General features: G+C 34.4%; 1 protein-coding gene across 1 annotated transcript in view; it reads right to left on the bottom strand.

The window, feature by feature from the left end:
- The window catches only part of MAN1A2 (mannosidase alpha class 1A member 2), a 160,214-nt gene that overhangs the window by 51,533 nt on the left and 87,788 nt on the right, over positions 1–20,893 (bottom strand). Inside the window, exons 7-8 of the mRNA XM_003806289.7 lie at positions 17,053–17,176; positions 10,897–10,990 (exon numbers count right to left, since the gene is read on the bottom strand). Coding sequence (XP_003806337.3) covers positions 10,897–10,990; positions 17,053–17,176 — 218 coding nt within the window. The remainder of the gene's footprint in view (positions 1–10,896; positions 10,991–17,052; positions 17,177–20,893) is intronic.

Below are 20,893 nucleotides of genomic sequence, written 5' to 3'. Positions count from 1 at the left end.
AGGTTTTGGTAACAGGATGATCCTGATGTCATAAAATAAGTTACGGAGGATTTCCCTCTTTTTCTACTGTTTGGATTAGTTTCAGAAGGAATGGTAGGTACAAGCTCCTCTTTGTACCTCTGGTAGAATTTGGCTGTGAATCTGTCTGGTCCTGGGCTTCTTTTGGTTCATAGACTATTACTGCCTCAATTTCAGAACTTGTTATTGGTCTATTCAGGGATTCGACTTCTTCCTAGTTTAGTCTTGGGAGGGTGTATGTGTCCAGGAATTCAAACCACTGCCCAAGGAAATAAGGACACGAACAAATCGAAAAACATTCCATGCTTATGAATATGAAGAATCAATATCGTGAAAATGTCCATACTGCCCATAGTAATTTACAGATTCAGTGCTATCCCCAACAAGCTACCATTGACTTTCTTCACAGAATTAGAAAAAACTACTTTAAATTTCATATGGAACCAAAAAAGAGCACATATAGCCAAGACAATCCTAAGCCAAAAGAACAAAGCTGGAGGCATCACATTACCTGACTTCAAACTATACTATGAGGCTACAGTAACCAAAACAGCATGGTACTGGTACCAAAACAGAAATATAGACCAATGAAGCACAACAGAGGCCTCAGAAATAACACCACACATCTACAACCATCTGATCTTTGACAAACCTGACAAAAACAAGAAATGGGGAAAGGATTCCTCATTTAATAAATGGTGTTGGGAAAACTGGCTAGCCATATGCAGAAAACTGAAACTGGACCCCTTCCTTACACCTTAGACAAAAATTAACTCAAGATGGATTAAAGACTTAAACCTAAGACCTGAAACCATAAAAACCCTAGAAGAAAACCTCGGCAATACCATTCAGGACATAGGCATGGACAAAGACTTCATGACTAAAACACAAAAAGCAACGGCAACAAAAGCCAAAATTGACAAATGGGATCTAATTAAACAAAAGAGCTTCTGCACAGCAAAAGAAACTATCATCAGAGTGAACAGGCAACCTACAGAATGGGAGAAAATTTTTGCAATCTATCCATCTGACAAAGCGCTAATATCCAGAATCTACAAGGAACTTAAATTTACAAGAAAAAAACAACTCCATCAACAAGTGGACGAAGGATATGAACAGACACCTCTCAAAAGAAGACATTTATGCAGCCAACGAACATATGAAAAAAAGCTCATCATCACTGGTCATTAGAGAAATGCAAATCAAAACCACAAGGACATACCATCTCACACCAGTTAGAAAGACGATCATTAAAAAGTCAGGAAACAACAGATGCTGGAGAGGTTGTGGAAAAATAGGAATGCTTTTACATTGTTGGTGGAAGTGTAAATTAGTTCAACCATTGGGGAAGATAGTGTGGTGATTCCTCAAGGATCTAGAACCAGAGATACCATTTGACCCAGCAATCCCATCACTGGGTATACACCCAAAGGATTATAAATCATTCTACTATAAAGATGCATGCACTCATATGTTTACTGCAGCACTGTTCACAATAGCAAAGACTTGGAACCAATCCAAATGCCCATCAATGATAGACTGGATAAAGAAAATGTGGCACATATACACCATGGAATACTATGCAGCCATAAAAAAGGATGAGTTCATGTCCTTTGCAGGGACATGGATGAAGCTGGAAACCATCATTCTCAGCAAACTAACACAGGAACAGAAAACCAAGCACTGCATGTTCTCACTCCTAAGTGGGAGTTGAAAAATGAGAACACATGGACACAGGGAGGGGAACATCACACACCGGGGCCTGTCGGGGGGTGGGGAGGTAGGGGAGGAATACCATTAGGAGAAACACCTCATGTAGATGATGAGTTGATGGGTGCAGCAAACCACCATGGCACGTGTATACCTACGTAACAAACCACGTTCTGCGCATGTACCTCACAACTTCAAGTATAATTTTTAAAAAAAGAAAAAAGAAAATAAAATGAAATAAAATGGCTAAAACTAAAAGACTGATCATATCAAGTGTTGGCAGGTATATGGAGAAACACTACTGATAGCAATGTAAAATGGTATATGTACTCTGGAAAACAACTTGGTAGTTCCTTAAAAAGTTAAACATACACATCTACTATTTGATAAAAGCAGCCTATTCCTAAGTATTCCCCGAGAGAAGTGAGAACATATGAAGGTGTGTAAGTCAGTGTTCATAGCAGCTTTATTTGTAATAGCCCCAAACCAGAAACAACCTAAATGTCCATCAACAGGAGAATGGATAAACAAACTATGGTATTCCATACAGTGGAATTCCACTCAGAACTACTGATATACACAACATAGATCAATCTCAAAATAATTACGCTGAAAGAAGCCACATAAAGAGTACAAATAAAGGATGCCATTTATCTAAGATTCTAGAAAAGGCAACCCAAGCTTTAATGACAGAAAGCAGATCAGTAGTTGTTTTGGGGGAGGGGGAAGGGAGGAGGTTGAGAGAAGGAACATGAAAGGGTATGAGGAAAAGGGTGATAGATATGTTCACTATTTTGATTGTGATCATGATTTCCATAGGTGTACACCTATTTTAAAACACCAAGTTGTACATTTTAAATATGTACAGTTTATTATATGTAAATTGTATCTTAATAAAGCAGTTTTTCAAAAATAAACAAAACCAAAGGATATTTGGAATTAGTCCAAATCTATCAGTAACCTCCACCAATTTAGTTGTTTTGACTTAGTTTTTAAAACACTGAGACTCTCAAACTGAAATTTTTAAAATCTATATAAATACTATTTTTACTAAAGATATATCTAAACTAAAATTGCCTAGGAACTTGAGAATAAAGAAATGGTCAAAATAAGAGCTGGAGATGGATAGAGGGGTTACATAGAAAACTTAAGGAGAGTAAAGAATAGGAAAGTAAATTGATCAAAGTAAAAAAAAAAACTCATGGAATACTGGTGATCCACATAAAACTGGAAATTGTACGTTTATGGTAACTTTAATCTGTACTGTTATTTTCACCAGCAATGCTTAGTTGACTCTGTACGTAAATGGGAAAAGTAGGTGGCTGGGTTGATACGAGTTTTGGGATTTGTTAGATAAAATAGAAAGAGAAAAGTATACATACATATATTCTCAAATAAGTTTGGATCCTATGCAGTCAGGTTGAATACGAAAGGAAGCAACAGGTAATCCCACTTGTCCAACCATTCAAGACCTTTACTCCACTGTTCTCCTGTTGTACCCAGCCAGTTAAACATCAACTGTGGATCAGCCCAGCTGTCAGTCTGTTTTACTATTACCTCCAAATTTACCGTTTTCACCATCAACATGAGCCTCAACACTGCCTGTCAACTTTTCTATAACTCCTTCATTAATGTTCTTTCCTATTTCCTGAAGAAGACATTTGTTATTTGTCTTAAGTCCCCTACTGCTCTACCTTCTCTGCTATCAGCAGTTAAATGCCTTCTAATTCACAGAGAAAATATGGACCACTCGGTGGAAGAAATCTGTAAAACATGTCTTTCAATTTTCTGTACTTCCGCCTATCACGTAAGGTGACCAGGGAAGACTTCATTGAAAAGGTAACTTTTGAGTAAAAAAACCTGAAGAAAGTGAGGGATTGAGCTATGTGAATATCTCTCGAAAAATCATTCCAAGCAAAGGGAGTAGTGGCTGCAATAGCTCTGTGGTGGTGAAGTGCCTAATGGATTCAACAAGTGACAGAAGGCCAATGTAGTTGGAGAAGAATAAATGAAGGAAAAGAGATAATAAGAGCCAGATCACAGGGCCCCAAAAGGACTTTAGCTTTTACTCTGACATGAAAAGTAATGAAGAGTTGAATAAAATGGCATAATGTGACTTACTTTGTAAAAAATTACTGGCTCCTGTATTAGGAATAGACTGAAAGGGGCAGAGGCAGAAACAGAAAGGCCAATTAGGATGCTATTATAACAATCCAGGCAAGAGATGGTGACTTGGCTCAGGGTAGCGGCAATTGAATTCTAGTCATATTTCAAAGGCAGACAGAACAGAATTTGCTGAGAAACTGGAGTGGGGTGTGAGATAAAGAAGTAAAGGATGACAACAAGATTTATGGCATGAGCAAGAATAGACCTGCCATTAACTGAAATGAGAAAGACTGGAGGAATAACAGGTTTTGAGGTGGATAGAATTATTAGGAAGAGCTCATTTACAGATATATTAAGTTTCAGGTATCTATAAGATATTTAAGTAAAAATGTCAAGTAGATAATTGGATATATGAGTACAGAGGCCAAGGACAAGGTGAGGACTAGAGTTCTAGATTTGAGAGATGCCAGCGTGTAAATGGTATTTAAAACTATGACACTGGAGAGAAGAAAGAATGGAGGACTGACCTCTACAGCAGGGTTGTCCACCAATCTTTTGGCTTTCCTGGGCCACACTGGAAGCACTGTCTTGAGCCACACATAAAATACACTAACGCTAATGATAGCTGATGAGCTTTTTAAAAATTGTAAAAAAAAATCTCATGTTTTAAGAAAGTTTATCAATTCGTGTTGGGCTGCATTCAAAGCCATCCAGTGCCCTGGGTTGGGCAAGCTTGCTCTAAGGCATTCCAACACTAAGAGGCTAGGAGTAAAGGAGAAAACTAATAATAATAATAAAAAGACTGAGTGAAGCATGAAGCTAAGTAAGGCTATGAGAAAAGCAAAAGAATGTATTGTCCTAGAAACTAAAAGTGCTTTAAGAAAAAAGAAATTCTTACCATTATATTACATCACATCATGTATTTGTTTATTTCATATCTCTCCAGCAGAATGTAAGTTCTCCAAGGGTATTAGGGACACTGTCTACTTGTTCACATCTATAACCTAGCATCTGGAACAGTGGTTGATATTTAGTATCAGTGAAATTAATGAATGCAAACATCCTGTAGAGAAAATATATTCCTATAATACTATCACACATAAAATTGATATTAATCTTTTAATGGGTATTTATATATATACCCTAATATTTTTCCTTTTCCCTAACAGGTGGTTGCAAGAGAGATTACTATATTTAAATAGTTTATTTAACTTAGGATTTTCTTTTTCTGTTTTCATTGAATAGGTAGGAATTTATTGATAAGAGGACATAGAGAAGGCGGAAGGTATTCCAAATGGGAAAAGGTGCAGTTAAAATGGGGAAACGAATATTTCAGAAATAGTCAGAACTGACAAGACTTAGTGAAGAATGAATGTAGGATACAAAGGAAAAGATAAAATCTATGATGACTACCACTCCCACAGACAGCTATCCTAGATCCAGATCCGTATTATATTAGCTTTCTAGTATGTCCTTCTGCTGTAAGCCTTTCCTTTTCCTAATTTAGCCTATTTATTACAATGTATTTTATAGACAGTTTTAACAGAATAAAACTAATCTTGTTCCTTCATTAGTTTTCTCAAAACCTGATCCGGTTTCTTGTCAGTATCTGAATATGACACCTTATGGTATATGCCTTGTTTAACTTTTAACAGAGTATATATATTCACTGAGTGCAAAAGGAAGAATGTGAATTAGAAATGTTATAATAACAAATCATATTAAAACAAAATTAACCTTATTATTGAACAGAGAATTTACATTTTCTTGTCAATTATCTTCAATAAAAACAAAATATACAAACAAAAAAAAAAACCTTCTCAAGTGAGAATTCTGTCCACCTTGCTTTACAGACCATCTGAAATTACATTAAAGCAAAAGAATACCACTAAGGAACTTGAAGCTACTTATTTTTCCTGTAGAGTATATGCCTACATGTCAAATTTGATAAACCATGTCACTCTAAGGTCCTTTTGATATTCAGAAATTGATTAACATATTATAAAATACTCCTAAATAGCAATGATTCATATGATTTATTTCAACATGTTATACAGTTAATGGCAGGTTTCTAACAGAAGCTATTTCTTGAAGTCTTCTTATGGGAAATTCTAGAATAAAAACTAATTTGAAGCATTTTCAAACGTATTATAAATATGATCCACATGAATTTTCTATTAAATAAGTACAATGAGAACAGATAAAGATGCATAGAGAAATTAAATAAATTATCTAAATTATTAAGCAAGACAATCAATTCATTTTCTAACTCAAAGGGGCATAACATGTCCATTCTTGTTTTTTCCACAATTATAAATTTAGTAATATAAAACAATGAATCAGTAATGACTGATTTCCTATATTTTCTTCACTTTAATCATTAAATGACATAGGCTAAGTATTGTGCTTAGAAAACTAGCAAAAAAAAAAGTTTTAGAAAAGAAAAAAAAACTAGTAATTTGCCTTTAAATCTAGGTTTCTTGCTATATTCTTTTACATCTGTTGCCAAGTACTTTTCCTGAAGGTAATTACCAGTAATTATTCTCTGTGATTGCTATGTGCATGTCACAGACATTATCATTACTCTAATTATAATACAGTTAGCCAAAGCTGAATTGTTAAATTTCAGTTCAATTAAATGTTTGTTTTGCAGACTATTTATAAATATGACAGATGCATATAGCTCAAAGATAATAATAAAATTTGATATACTTTTCAGAGGCTGATATAAAATATACAAAAACATTAAAAGGAACAAATTGGACAATTTTGTAAGGACTACAGCTGCTAAAAGGATATCAGGGCAGCTCGCTAGGATTTTAAAGATCTTCTGCCAAAATAACCAGTGAATAGCTCTTTCTATAACATTGAAATTAAAAACTGCTGAGAGTGAATATATTATAAAGTAATTTGAATTTATTTTGTGAGAAAAAAACAGAGGAATAAAAGTTATCTTTTTTGTTGTAAATTTTATTGTGATGAAATGTATATAACACAAAAGTTGCCATTTTAACTATTTTGACAGTGTACCATTCAGCAGCATTAATTATATTCACAGTGCTGTAAAACCATCCCCACTACCTATTTCCAAAAATTTTCATCACTGCAAATACAAACTCTAGCAATAACTCTCCATTTTCTTCTCCACTTTCTTCTCATCCAAAGCTTCTGGTCAACTCTAATCTACTTTCTGTCTCTATGAATTTGACAACTCTAGATATTTGATATAAGTGGAATCATACAATATTTGTCCTTTTGTGACTGGCTTTTGTTGATTAGCATAATGTTTTCAAGGTTTGTTTGTATTATAGCATGTATCAGAACTCCATTCCTTTTTATGGCTGAGTAATAGTCCATTGTATGTTTATACTCACATATTGTTTACCCATTCATCTGTTGGACATTTGAGTTACTTTCTCCTTTTGGATATCATAAATAATGTAACGAACACTAGGCTACAAGTATCTGGTTGAGTCTCTGTTTTCAAATCTTCTGGGTATATACAGAGGAGATGAAGTGCTGGGTCATATGGTAATTCTATGTTTAACTTTTTAAGGAACTGCTAGGTTTTCACAGCAGCTGCACCATTTTACATTCCTACTAGCAGTGTACAAGGGTTCCAACTTCTCCACATCCTTGCCAATGCTTATTTTTCATCCTTTTGATTACAGTCTTCCTAGTAGCTGTGAAGTGGTATCTCAGTGAGTTTATTTGTATTTTAATGTTAACCATCTTTTTCATGTACTTATTTTCCATTTGCATATCTTCTTTGCAGAAATGACTATTCAAGTCCTCACCCATTATTTAATTTGGTGATTCGCCTTCTGTTGTTGAGTTGTAGGTAGTTTGTCTTCTGTTATTGAGTTGTAGGAGTTCTTTATATATTCTGTGTATAGACCCTTAAAAGACATGTGACTTGCAAATATTTTCTCTCATTCTGTGGGTCGTCTTTCTTTCTCATAGATAGTATGCTTTGATGCACAAAAATTTTCAATTTTAATCAAATCCAATTTATCTTTTATTTTTGTATTGTTACCTGTGCCTTTGGTGTCATATTGAAGAATCCAGTGTCAAATCAAAGGTCATGAAGATTTTCCCCTATATTTTCTTCTAAGAGTTTTACAGTTTTGGTTCTCAAATTTAGAGTCTTTGATCTGTTTTGAGTTAATTTTTGTAGATAATATAGAGTAAGGGTTCAACTTCATTATTTTTCACATGGCTATCCAGTTTTCCCAACACAACGTTGAAGAGAAAGAGTTCTGTTTTTTGGATTTGGTTTTGTTTTATTTTGTTTTTTGAGAGAGGGTCTCGCTCTGTCACCCAGGCTGAAGTGCAGTGGCACAATCTCGGTTCACTGCAACCTCCACCTCCTGGGTTCAAGTGACTCTCCTGCCTCCATGTCATCAATGCTGTACTTTTGATCATTTTAAGGCTGGCAATTCTCAAACTGTGATTTACTTTTCTGAGTATCCTTATACTGGCATGGAAAATGGGATTCTCTTTTTATTTAAAAATGTTTTTAAGCTAACATCAAAAGTAATAGATGTTCATAATCAAATCTGGATAGTAACAGTAAATGAAAAGGAGAAAATAAAAACACAAATTCAAAGAAAACCACACATAACACTTTGGTTTCTATTTCTATGGTGTTTCCTCTCCTTTTCTAAATATCTTTCTAGATATGTCATTTATCTATGTCAGGTATTCTAAAATATAACTTTTAATGGCTGCATAGTATACTATATCTGGACAGGCCAAAATGTATTTAACCAAATCCCTATTACAAGACATTTAAAAACTGCCCTGTCCAATGTAGAAGCACTAGCTACAAGTAGCTAATTAAATGTAAGTTAATTAGATTAAAATTTAATATGTAATTCCACAACCATACTAGCAACATTTCAAGTGCTCCATGGTCACATGTGGCTAGTGACTACTGTATTGGATAATACAGATAATAGGAACTTTTCCTCATTACAGAAAGTTCTGTTAGATAGAACTGCTTTAGATTGCTTCCAAATTATCCCTATTATAAACAACCCCAAGATTATTGTAAATAAACTTTAATATATAGCTCTGAAAATTTATTTGGAATAAATTGCTGGAAATGAGTTGCTGGCTCAAAAAGCATACAAATATATATACTCTGGAGAGTGGGTACAGGAAGACGTTACCCCCATGCTGTTCTCTTGATAATGAGTGAGTTCTCACAAGATCTGATGGTTTTATAAGGGGCTTTTCCCCGCCTTGCTTGGCACTTCTCCTTCCTGCCACCATGTGAAGAAGGATGTGTTTGCTTCCCCTTCTGCCAAGATTGTAAGTTTTCTGAGGCTTCCCCAGCCCTGTGGAACTGTGAGTCAATTAAACCTCTATCCTTTATAAATTACCCAGTCTCAGGCAGTTCTTTATAGCAGCATAAGAACAGACTAATACAGAGGTTAACAATAATATACAGGAAAACTGACATCTTTTTTTGTAGTTTCTGTTTTACGTGACATGCTTAGAAAAGGCTTTCCTGATTATATATTCAACCCTTTTTTTAGTAGTTTTATGATTTCATCTTTTACATTTAAATAGTAATACCATATAGAATATACACTGGCATATAGAATATACACTGGCATATAGTCTAAGACAAGAACTGAACATAATTTTTCATATATATTATTATATCATTATTTTATCATAATATTCTCAAATCTCAATACAACTCACAGGGGTAAAGATTTATGATTGATAGAATTCATCCAAATTACTAAGTAGACATCCAATCCAGTCACTCTTATCTGAAATAAGAAAACTACGTTTTTACATTTTAGAAATGCAGCTCTCAGGGTTTTGTTTTTCCAGAAAATATCATTCCCACTCAGTCTAGGCATTAGAGCTTTTATCTTCTTCAAAATAAAGAGAAAAATGAGTCATATGTAAATAATTTCAGGAAACAGGAAAAGTAAGTATAAAAAGAGTCAAAGAAGATTGAGATCTATTCCCAGATCCATGAAAGACATAATTATATTGACCTATCTGCTTTCCTTTCATAAAATAAAAGACAATTTCCTAGAAAGGAACAAAAAGACAATTCCAGGGCAAATGTTTTCCTATTCTTGGTACTCACACCAGCTTATTTTCTTACTGGCAGAATCAGCAGTGTTTTCAATACTAAAATTAAATGATCATTACTTTTGTCTCTTATTTACTACTTATGATTTCATTAGTCTCAAAAATAACTGAATCATGTTTTATTAGCGGCAAAGTTGCAATCTCTATTATTTGTTTTTGTTTTCCTAACTTTTAAAAGAGAATAGCATTGATAAACCTACAATTACTAAAATTCTGTAAGTTCCACATTTCCACAGAAATATTAGTTGTTACTTTTAAAAATCAATTCCTTCGAAAATAAATGAGTTCTAATAAGAAAAATTACCCTCTCCCTAAACAAAATACTTTCCCCTCAGGCAGAGGGAATCATTTTTACCACAGTTTCATATAACAATTGGTTCCTTCCTGTACAGTAACATTTATGTGTCAGCATATCCTGCCAGCCTGTGAATTCAGGCCAAGCCCTATGTTCTTTCTCCATCTCAATCTCTTCTAAGAACTTAGCACAGAGACTGGTAAATAATGAAGGCCAGGATGCCCTCTTCTTAAAATGAATGAACAGACATGGCTTATCCAAGAACAACTGCCCCCCTTCTAGTAAATACTCGTTTGTTTTTCATACTCCTCCTCTACCTCCCTCTCCTAAGCTGTGCTTTTATTTACATGAAGATATAATTTATTAATAAGAGTTTTTAAGTACAACCTTCAAACTGCCACACTATATTTTAGCAATACAGGAAATAAAATACTCTTAGGAGACATGTTATTAACATTTCCATTTTATAAGTGGGAAAACTGAAGCTAAGAGAGATCAGAAACATGCCTAAGAACAGCACCAGCAGACCACAAGGATTTCTAACTGAGGGTTTCTAACTCCATGTAGTGTACTTTTTACAACATCAAGCAAAGAGTTTTCAGACAAATAATTTTTTAAGAAAGCCTCAGGTATACTAGAATACTTACACTGACCCCAGCGCCCTGTTCTGGGGTTCAAATAATTTGGATAAAGACCATTTGGACGATCCATTTTCTGAAGTAGTTTCCGAATGTGCATAACCTGAGTAAAAAAAATTAAGAATGCAATTAATAAAAATAAGTGTCATCAAGGCTTAGTTTTAATGTAGGCTTTGTGTTTTTTCTTACTCAGAATCTACACCTATTCCCTGCCTTTGTGTGTGTGTTGGAGAGGCGGGGGGAAGTCAGGAAAGCCTTCTATTTCTTAAATGACTCATTTTTATAAGATGATATGTGTTCATTATTTTAAAATCAAGCAATAATAAAAATAATACAGAGAAAACAGCACAGATAGAAACCATTTTAAATCTCAACATGCTACTACCTAGAAATACCATCTGAAACATCAGTTATTTTAAACATCATTCTAGACACAGTCAACACATATATATTCAAATATAAGAACGGAAATAACTTCACAGGAATTGAATCATAAAATGCCATTGTATTTTGAAAAGTTATTAATTTGAATTGAACAGATAAAAAAGTAAATGAAGTAAAACAAACTGTTGAACTTTAAATATTGTTCCCACAATAGATATCTTTAAGTTCCTGAAATTCCAAATTTTAAAATATCTCCCTGAGAGTAAGGGGGAAAGAAAAATCATGAAATATATTAAGAAGCTGGAGACTTTCCTAGGGATTTATTTTGATTCAACTCTAGATTAGGTGAACTTTGTAAGTGCTTTTAAGGGGGCCCCTGGAGGTGGGAGGAGGTGTTATGTTCCTTGTACTCTTATTTGTTTGAGAATATTGTCATTACATTTGATGAATAACCTGGCTGGTATAAACTTGGGAAAACCTTCTTTTTCAGAGGACCTGATATATACTTCACTTTTCTGGACTTGAGTACAATATCAATTCTTCTGCCACAAGGTTTCCCATCGTCATTCATTTGGCTGGATTTTGTCTTTAAGTAGTTTAGGAATGGACTCAGGGATGCTGTCTATATTCCCTGTGTTCTTTCACATTTGAGACCAACACTATGTATAACAATCTCAATCTGAAAAATTCCATAGACCACTTTTTAGATAGTTCTGGATGATGTTATAAAAGGTGAGAAAGTTAACTCTTCTGTCATCCAAAAACTGTATACTATTCAATTTTTTCTTTCTTATCTATCATTTTCTTTCTGTCTCCTTTTATTTCCACACATTTACTAGCTTTTCTCAATTTTGTCTTCTAAGCTCCTTATATTTTGAACACTGTTTTTCTTTGTATTGCTTCCATTTTGGCCTTCATTTTGTTGATAACTATTTTTTCTTATACTTTGTTACTGATATCACATCTTATTGTCTCTGAGCTCTTGTATCTCTGTTTATATACTTGTTCTACAGAGATGAAGACTTTACTATGTTTTCTCTCATGGTGATATTTGCTTGGAATTTTCAATTGCTCTTTTACGTATTTTGTGCCCACAATTTTCTCTCCTTTTCCTTTTTTCTAGTAATATCTTTGCATAAATTCTGTACCTGTTCTTTTTTAACAAATTACTCATTACTATTTTCCTGAATGAAAGTTTTGACATAAAACACCAGGTAAGAGTCCAGACATAAATATGTTTTTTTTAGACTTTGCTTCTCCCCAGCCACTTGAGATTGGAAATGCAGCACAATAGTGAATCTGTCATTCATTCCCTTCCCTCACCAAAGTCCGCAGGTGCAAACAGCTTGTCTGTGAGAATCCTTACTCAATTCTGTTTTTCCAGCTTCTCAACACATTATATCTAGTAAGGTCCAAAGAAGAACTCACCATTAGCCTGTGATCCTGTTCTCATTGCTGCTCATGAGAATTTGAGTTTTGTATGTCAAGTTACACCATCTAATTTAGAGAACTGTGCTCTACTGGCTTTGTATTTTTCAGTCTGCAGACCCAAACATCCTCTCTTCCGTTTATACCAAACCTCTCTCTGATCTTTACTGCTTATATGCCTACTTTTCTTCCGATTTGATGTTATGAAGTATCAAGTATCCCTTAATTTTGTTAGAAATGGAATTTGCAGTGTTCTGTTTCTTTTTTTTTTTTTTTTTTTTTTTGACAGAGTCTTGCTCTGTCGCCCAGGCTGGAGTGCAATGGCTCGATCTCAGTTCATTGCAACCTCTGCTTCCCAGGCTTGAGTGATCCTCCCACCTCAGCCTCCCGAGTAGCTGGGGAGTACAGGCACGCCCCACCACACATGGCTAATTTTTGGTAGAGAAGTGGTTTCACCATGTTGCCCAGGCTTGTCTCGAATTCCTGAGCTCAAGCGATCCACCCACCTCGGCCTCCCAAAGTGCTGGGACTACAGGTGTGAACCACTGTGCCCAGCAGTGTTTCTTCTTCTTGCAGCTTTTAGGTTAATTCCTATGATTTAGGTCTTCTACTTCAGGAAGGCCCATAAGTTAAATTATGTTTATTTTACAAATCTATTATCTTTTTAATCTCTGCTTTTCCTTTGTTTTGACTATGACTATCTCTTGCTTTTATTCCATGTAAGTAATTCAGTTTTTAACTATGTGCAACGAGTTCTTTGTTGTTTTCCATTAGCTATGGGGATACATCATTTTAGGTCTCAGCTTGTTTCTTTAGCTTCACAATATTTTTATATCACTTTATTGTTTTATTTTGGTTCTGAGTTCTAACTCTATTAAATTTAATTTCTATTATGGTATGAATTACTCATGGTGACTTTTTTTTTTTTTTTACTGTTTTTAAAATTTGAAACTGGATTCTTTATCAGTCTTCTACATGCTATATACCACTCTGCTTTTGTTTCTAGCAGTATGTTTGCACAATTGCCATGCTTTCTGTTTTATCTTGTTCACATTTACCAGGGTCAGTTCTGACCTGAACTTTGTTGATTTCTCCTTGAGTTCCTCGTGTGTGTGCGCGTGTGTGTGTGTGTGTGTGTTTCTCCCTTCTTGGATACAATTTGAGATCTGGAGTACTAGTGTACTTCTACTTGATCACTTGAAGCCTATGTGTTCAAGAAGGATGAGAGGTGAGAACTCTGCTGGAGCTGTAGGCAATTACATATTTGACGCCCTGGGCACTGGTCTCCCTGGCAAGACAGATAGGGAATACTAGGAGTTGGTTGACTCTCTTTTCCCAGAAAGGTTTCAGGATAGGGTAGGAAGCAGACTTACATCTCATTCCAGAAATCAGAAATCTTTTCGTTTTTGTTTATTTTGGTTATCAAATATGACATGAAGTTACATCTTTTCCTTCTTTTATTGCCTTTGATGAATTTTTACTGTCTTTAATATTTTTATTAATATAACTGATATAAAAATAATTTTTAACATAATTAATATAAAAATATTTAATTTTTATTATTTATTTAGTCAGGACAGGGAAAATTATGTCATCTAGTTCCATTTTCCTGAAAATTCTTCTCTGTTGATGAAGTACTTCATACACAGAAAGGAATATACATATATATCTCGACTCTACTCACATCTTAATTTAAGAAATACAACACTACGAACACCTTTGATGGTCTGTTCACTGCCCATTCACATACTACTGCCTATATCCCAGATGTATCTGTAGTCTTGAGTTTCATATTTGTCATTATCTTGACTTTGTGAAAGCAAATTATACGAATTGGGTCATTCTTGTCATACCCAACTAAATCAGAGTCAAGGGGCCCAGCAGAAAATCACCTGCGGCACATAACGCCAGCTCCAAAAATTACGTTTTCCACAAGCTCAGCTGCTATAACCCTAAGATTATAGTTTTATCTACTGCCATCACCAATCAGAGCCAGACAGCTTCTAGAAGCTTTACTCATGTCAACACATTTCCTTTCAAAACTATACATAACATTTCTCTACTAATAAAACTTCCAACCTTCTCTTTGTTCTCTGGATGTACTGACGACCAACCACCCTACTCTGTGTGTATGCCCTGAATTGGAGTTCTGTGCTTCCAAATAAAACATTTAATTTAGAGATTCATCTCTATATATTATTTTTACTTCAACAATTTATCAAAACCATTTTGAATCCCTAACCAATATGCTGTTCAGCTTTGTTTTGAACTTTATAAAAATTGTATCATATTCTTTTAACTAACGGATATAAACATAATTCATTTTTCACTACTATTTTGTATTTTATTATATAAATTGCCAATATAAACAATGCTTCTATGTATATAATGTAAATGTACATACCAAACAATGGAATTGCTGGGTTATAGGGTATTTTTACTAGGTAATATTTTTTGTTTCCCATTGTAAAAATCCTTCTTTACCCCAAGGGCATATATTTTTTTATTCTCAAAGTGTCAGGGTTTTATATTTTAAAGTTAAGCCTTTAATATTCCTGGAATTAACTATTATAATCCACAGTGCGACACTTGTTAAAACAAGTTTCTACATATATGTAGGTCTGTTTAAGAGCTATCTATTCTGTTTGTCAGTCTGTTTGTCCCTATTAACAAATACTATACTGTCAATGTTGATAACTGGGCAATGTAAGTCCAGCCAGTGTGTTTTTCCTCACAAGTGTCTAGAATGTTTCTTTACTGTATAAATTCTAGAAGTGTCTTTTCGAGTTCCACTGGGAGGAAAAAGGCCATTAGAGATTTTATTGGCACTGAATTTATGCTACAAATCAATTTGGGGATGACTGAAATTTTTATGATATTGTTTACCTATACATAAATACGATATCTCTCCATTTATTTATATCCTCTTCAATATCATTTAATAAAGTTTTGTATTTTTAAATTATTTTTAATTTTTATGGATATAAAGAGTTGTACATATTTTGATACTAGCATATAATGTATAATGATAAAATTTGAGTAACTGAAACATCCATCACTTCAAACATTTATCATTTCTTCTGTTGGAAACATTCTACGTCTTCTCTTCTAGCTATTTTGAAATATACAACAAATCATTGTTATAGTCACTCTATTGTGCTATCAAACATTAGATCTTATTCATTCTATGTAACTGTACTTTTGTACCCACTAATCAACCCCTTTTTATCCTTCTCTCCTCACTACCCTTCCAAGCCTCTGATAACCACCATTCTATTCTCTACCTCCGTGAGATCAATTTATTTTAGCTCCCACATATGAATGAGAACACATAATACGTGTCTTTCTAAGCTTGGCTTATTTCACTTAACATAATGTCCTCCAGCAGTTCCATCCATATCGCTGCAAATGAAAGGATTTCATTCTTTTCCATGGCTGAGTAAAAATTTGAACTTTATCTTTTGTTAGATTTATTTGTAGGAAACATATAAACTTTTGTTCTATTACATAAGATATCTTTTTGCAAAATGACATTTTTTTGCCTTTTGAAGCTGGTGTAGAGAAATGCTACTGATTTTTAACATCCATATTGATCATCTATTTAAAAAAACATATTAAACTCTTATTTCTAGTAATTTAAATATAGACTGTCTTAATATCTTAGGTCAATAATCACGTAATCTGTGAATAACTACTGTTTTCTTTCTTCCTTTTCAATTCTTTTTTTTTTTTTTTTTTTTTTTTTTTTTGAGACGGAGTCTCGCTCTGTCGCCCAGGCTGGAGTGCAGTGGCGCGATCTCGGCTCACTGCAAGCTCCGCCTCCCGGGTTCATGCCATTCTCCTGCCTCAGCCTCCCGAGTAGCTGGGACTACAGGCGCCCGCTACCACGCCCGGCTAATTTTTTGTATTTTTAGTAGAGACGGGGTTTCACCGTGTTAGCCAGGATGGTCTCGATCTCCTGACCTCGTGATCCGCCCGCCTCGGCCTCCCAAAGTGCTGGGATTACAGGCGTGAGCCACCGCGCCCGGCCCCTTTTCAATTCTTAAACATCTGGTTGTTTTTCTTGTCTTACCAGGCTGGGTAGGTACTGCAGCACAATGCTGCATAAAAATAGCAATGAAATTTTTGAAAAATGTAATAGTGGTTATAACTTCTCAAATAACAATACATATTTTAAATATGTTCTAAATAGAAAGGACATTTCTTTGAATAACTTCAAAAGAAAAAATAAAGGCTACAGCCCTAAAAAACATATATCTAGAAAGGCAAACCTTTTAAGCATTAATCAAATCTTTGGGCCAATCTTAAAGGACTCTTTATAATAAACAAAGAATAGAAGGCAAGAAAACAAACCTTTTTGTAGTAAGTCAGGTCCCCTGTCAAGTAGCTGAGGTGGATGAACTCCATATGTAGTGTACCAAATTCAGCCAGAATGCTGCTACCTGCAGATGCCCAGCCCCAGTTTCGCCCTACTCCACTGAATGAAAAGGAAAAGTAAAAGGAGACACAGGATTGGGAAAAGACCAAAACATTTGTTTAATGAATATGTAAATTTTAAATAGATCTCTTATAAATTATTATATCTGACACGATAGCTTATTTATATCTAAAATTGTATTAAAAATTTAAATAGGTAATAAATCCATGTTCTAAAAATTAAAACAGTAGTTTTTAAATCCAGTAAATACATTTCACCCATTTTCATCTCCATTCACCTCATCAGGCTCCACAGAAAATCACTTTCATTCGTTTCTTACATATTACTACAGAATGTTTTATGCAAATGTAGGCAATCCAAATATATATTCTCATTGTCCTCCTTTCTTAAACAAAACATAGCAAGTTGGTGGTCTTTCCATATCAGTTCACAAACAACTTTCTCAGTTTTTTTTTTTTTTTACAGTTGTACAGAATTCCATAATATTAATGATTCTCAAGTGGAATGCCCCACCCTAGAGGCACATGAAAATGTGTGGGAGCATTTTGAGTTGTCTCAAAATTTGAATGTGCAACCTCCACTTATTGTGCCAGGTCCAAAGTTATAAACTGCCCTGTAGTGAATGATCGGGACAGTATCATACAATAAAGAACTGGCTTGCACCAAACGATGATAGTGCCTGTGTGAAAATTAATATATTACATAAATATACACAATTTAATAAATTCCCTATTGATGGTCCCTTGGGCTATTTCCAATATTTTGTTACCATGAACATTTTTCAGTGAATAATCTCATAAACATTTCATTTGTGCAGATATAATCTCTAGAATGTGCTCTTGCGTTTTATTTTTTTAATGTCTAGTAATTTTTTATCTGAAGCCAGACTACATGAATGAAAAATTGTAGAGGCTTTGAATGACATTATCTTCTAAAAAGGTTAAATTTCTTCTGAACACAGACTGAGTAAATGCAGATTACATTGTGTTTTAGGTTTTGTTAAAAATAGTCCATTTCCGTTTTTACCCCAACTTCCAGAAATGGCCCTGGGAATTACAGTTGGAAGCCAGGGGTATTTACCAAGGGCACCTAAGCAGCCTAACCTCTGTTTCCCCACTAGCATGTGGCTGTTAAATTTTCTCCTTAGCCCTTAAATTTCTTCTGCTATTTTCTGCTGGGTTTCTTTGAGTCTTGCTTGCCCCATATATGTGGTTATGGAATCACCAATGACTTGAGGGAAATTTGTCCATAAATTTTGGGCTTTTCCTCTGCAATTTCTTTCTATATGAGATTTTGTCCCTATGTTTCAGTCATTTTAGCAGCTCTGGGGCCTGACCATTGTCTCCTCTGCCCGAAATGACTGCCACTTTAGATATGGCCTCTATTGCTCTGAACATGTTTTAGAACATATCCTCAGGGAAAAAGCCAATGTTTATATGGCGATGACCTTAGGATCATAGCCCCTCAAATTCTATCTGAGTTAATTGCATTTCAGTGTCTTCAAACCATTTGGTTTTATATATTTTGTCTAGCTTTCATGACTGCTTTTGGTAGAAGGGTAGTCTGATAAACAGTATTTCCTGGTTGGAACTGGAAGTCTAGATGATTCAAGCAGCAGAGTTCCTGGATTATTCCTATAAGAACTCTAGACCATTCTGTAGGGTCTTGTCTTATTTTTTGGGAGAAGTATAAATATAAATATTTTTGCCAGGCGCGGTGGCTCACGCCAGTAATCCCAGCACTTCAGGAGGCCGAGGCGGGCAGATTACCTGGGGTCAGGAGTTCAAGACCAGCCTGGTTAACATGGTGAAACCCCATTTCTACTAAAAATACAAAAACTTAGCCAGACATGGTGGCAGGCGCCGTAATCCCAGCTACTCAGGAGGCTGAGGCAGGAGAATCGCTTAAACCCAGAATGCGGAGGTGGCAGTGAGCCAAGATTGCGCCATTGCATTCTAGTTTGGGCAACAAGAGCGAAACTCTGTCTCAAAAAAAAAAAAAATATATATATATATATATATATATTTCTCATCTTATATTCACTTGTATTCTGTCAATTCAATATGTTATATTTTATTTGTGTTTAGAGAACATTAAAATAGATGTAAGAACATATCACAACCTTGCTTAAAGTTCCTTCATTGTTTGGTGCTATTTTTAAACTGTCTGAAAATATGGAAGGCAAATACCACTAGGATATTTTATAGCTAGAAGTGAGAATCAAAGAATAAATATGGATATAGTAACTACATAAGACAGTAATTCATTTCACAAATGTAAGTGTTTACTATGCTGTGAGAGAGTGGTGAACCTGACATATACTATTCCTGCTCCTACAATAAATAAGATCATTTTAAATAGTGATAGTTGCTGTGAAGAAAATTAAAAAGGAAAAATAGAATGTTGAGTACTAGAGATAGAAAGTGAGTTAGAAAAAAGGCTTTTTACATATTATGTTCAGAGAAAATGTTTCTAAAATGATATGATTTGAACTGAGACCTGAATGATGAGGAGCCACTAATGAAAAGATCTGGAAGAACAGAATTCCCAGTAAGGGAAACAGCAGATGTAGTGGCCTTGAGGGAAAGGAAGGAGGCTAGTTTGGCTAGAGTTCAGAAAGTAAGGGGAAGTGAATGACACAGGATGAGGTTAGAAAGCAAGGTATAATCTGGACTATGAAATAATTTTGTAGGCCATGGTAAAATTTTAGTCTTTAAGTGTGATGGAAAGTCATGAATAACTTTAAGGATTATAACATAATACTTAAGGAATAAAGCATACCATTTAGAAAGATTAACTAGGTTTCAGCATAGCGGATGAATTATAGTGTGGTCAAGTATAAAAACAAAACCTAGGAAGTCCAACAGTTTGCCATTCTCTATAAAAAGAACATCTCGCCAAAAGTCAAAAAGGAACACTTTTCAAAATACTAAATTCTAAATAAGGTTTTTAAATTTTTTGCATAGTGTCACAGGAAGAATCTAAAATATTAAATTTGATACTTACATATATCCTAGCATCTCAGAAAAATAAGAAAATCCCTAAGAACAAGATATAACACTGCTGAGGACAAAATTTCCAACTATAAAATGATGATGAGCTGCCAAAAAATAACCGGATCATCATTTCATGCAAATGTTATGGTTTTTTTTCAACTGATCAAAATAAAAGGTCTGGATACTAAAATTTACGTATATACTCAGAGAACCTGAGTAACAAAAAATTTGCAATGAATACCAAAAAACAAAAACAAGCAAGCAAAACGTATGTTTCTCTTACCTGACCACCAGCAAAAGGAAAGATTCTAAAAATGTTTGGTAAACTCTTGACAGTAAATCACCCTAAGTGGTCTACAATCATATTAAATTGTTTTGATAATGAGTCTTCTATATTTTGGTTTGCATTTTGTTCAAAGTCAGTTGAATATATTTAATCAATGTATTGAAAGAATGGAGTAAAGCTTTCAGTAAACTGCAATTATTAGAAACAAAGCTTGCAAACACGCTGATATTGAAATGCATTCCGACAAAAGCAAAGAATGAACTCAAGAAATTAAAACACTCAATGTGTAAGCTTAAGTTGAAGTATCTTCATTTGTAGGAATAATGGTTTGATGGAGCTCCTATTTTCAATTAGATTTATTTATATTGTATACTTCAATGGAATGAAATTGAGAAGCCCTATGATTCTGTATCATCTAAACTGGATGATCATTTAAAATAATTACAAATAAAAGTCAATGTAAAAATATCTCAG

Source organism: Pan paniscus, chromosome 1, assembly GCF_029289425.2.
Source record: "Pan paniscus chromosome 1, NHGRI_mPanPan1-v2.0_pri, whole genome shotgun sequence".
Classification (NCBI taxonomy): Eukaryota; Metazoa; Chordata; class Mammalia; order Primates; family Hominidae; genus Pan; species Pan paniscus.
The sequence above is the reverse complement of the archived record's forward strand: the minus strand, read 5'-3'. Positions and strand labels throughout refer to the sequence as shown.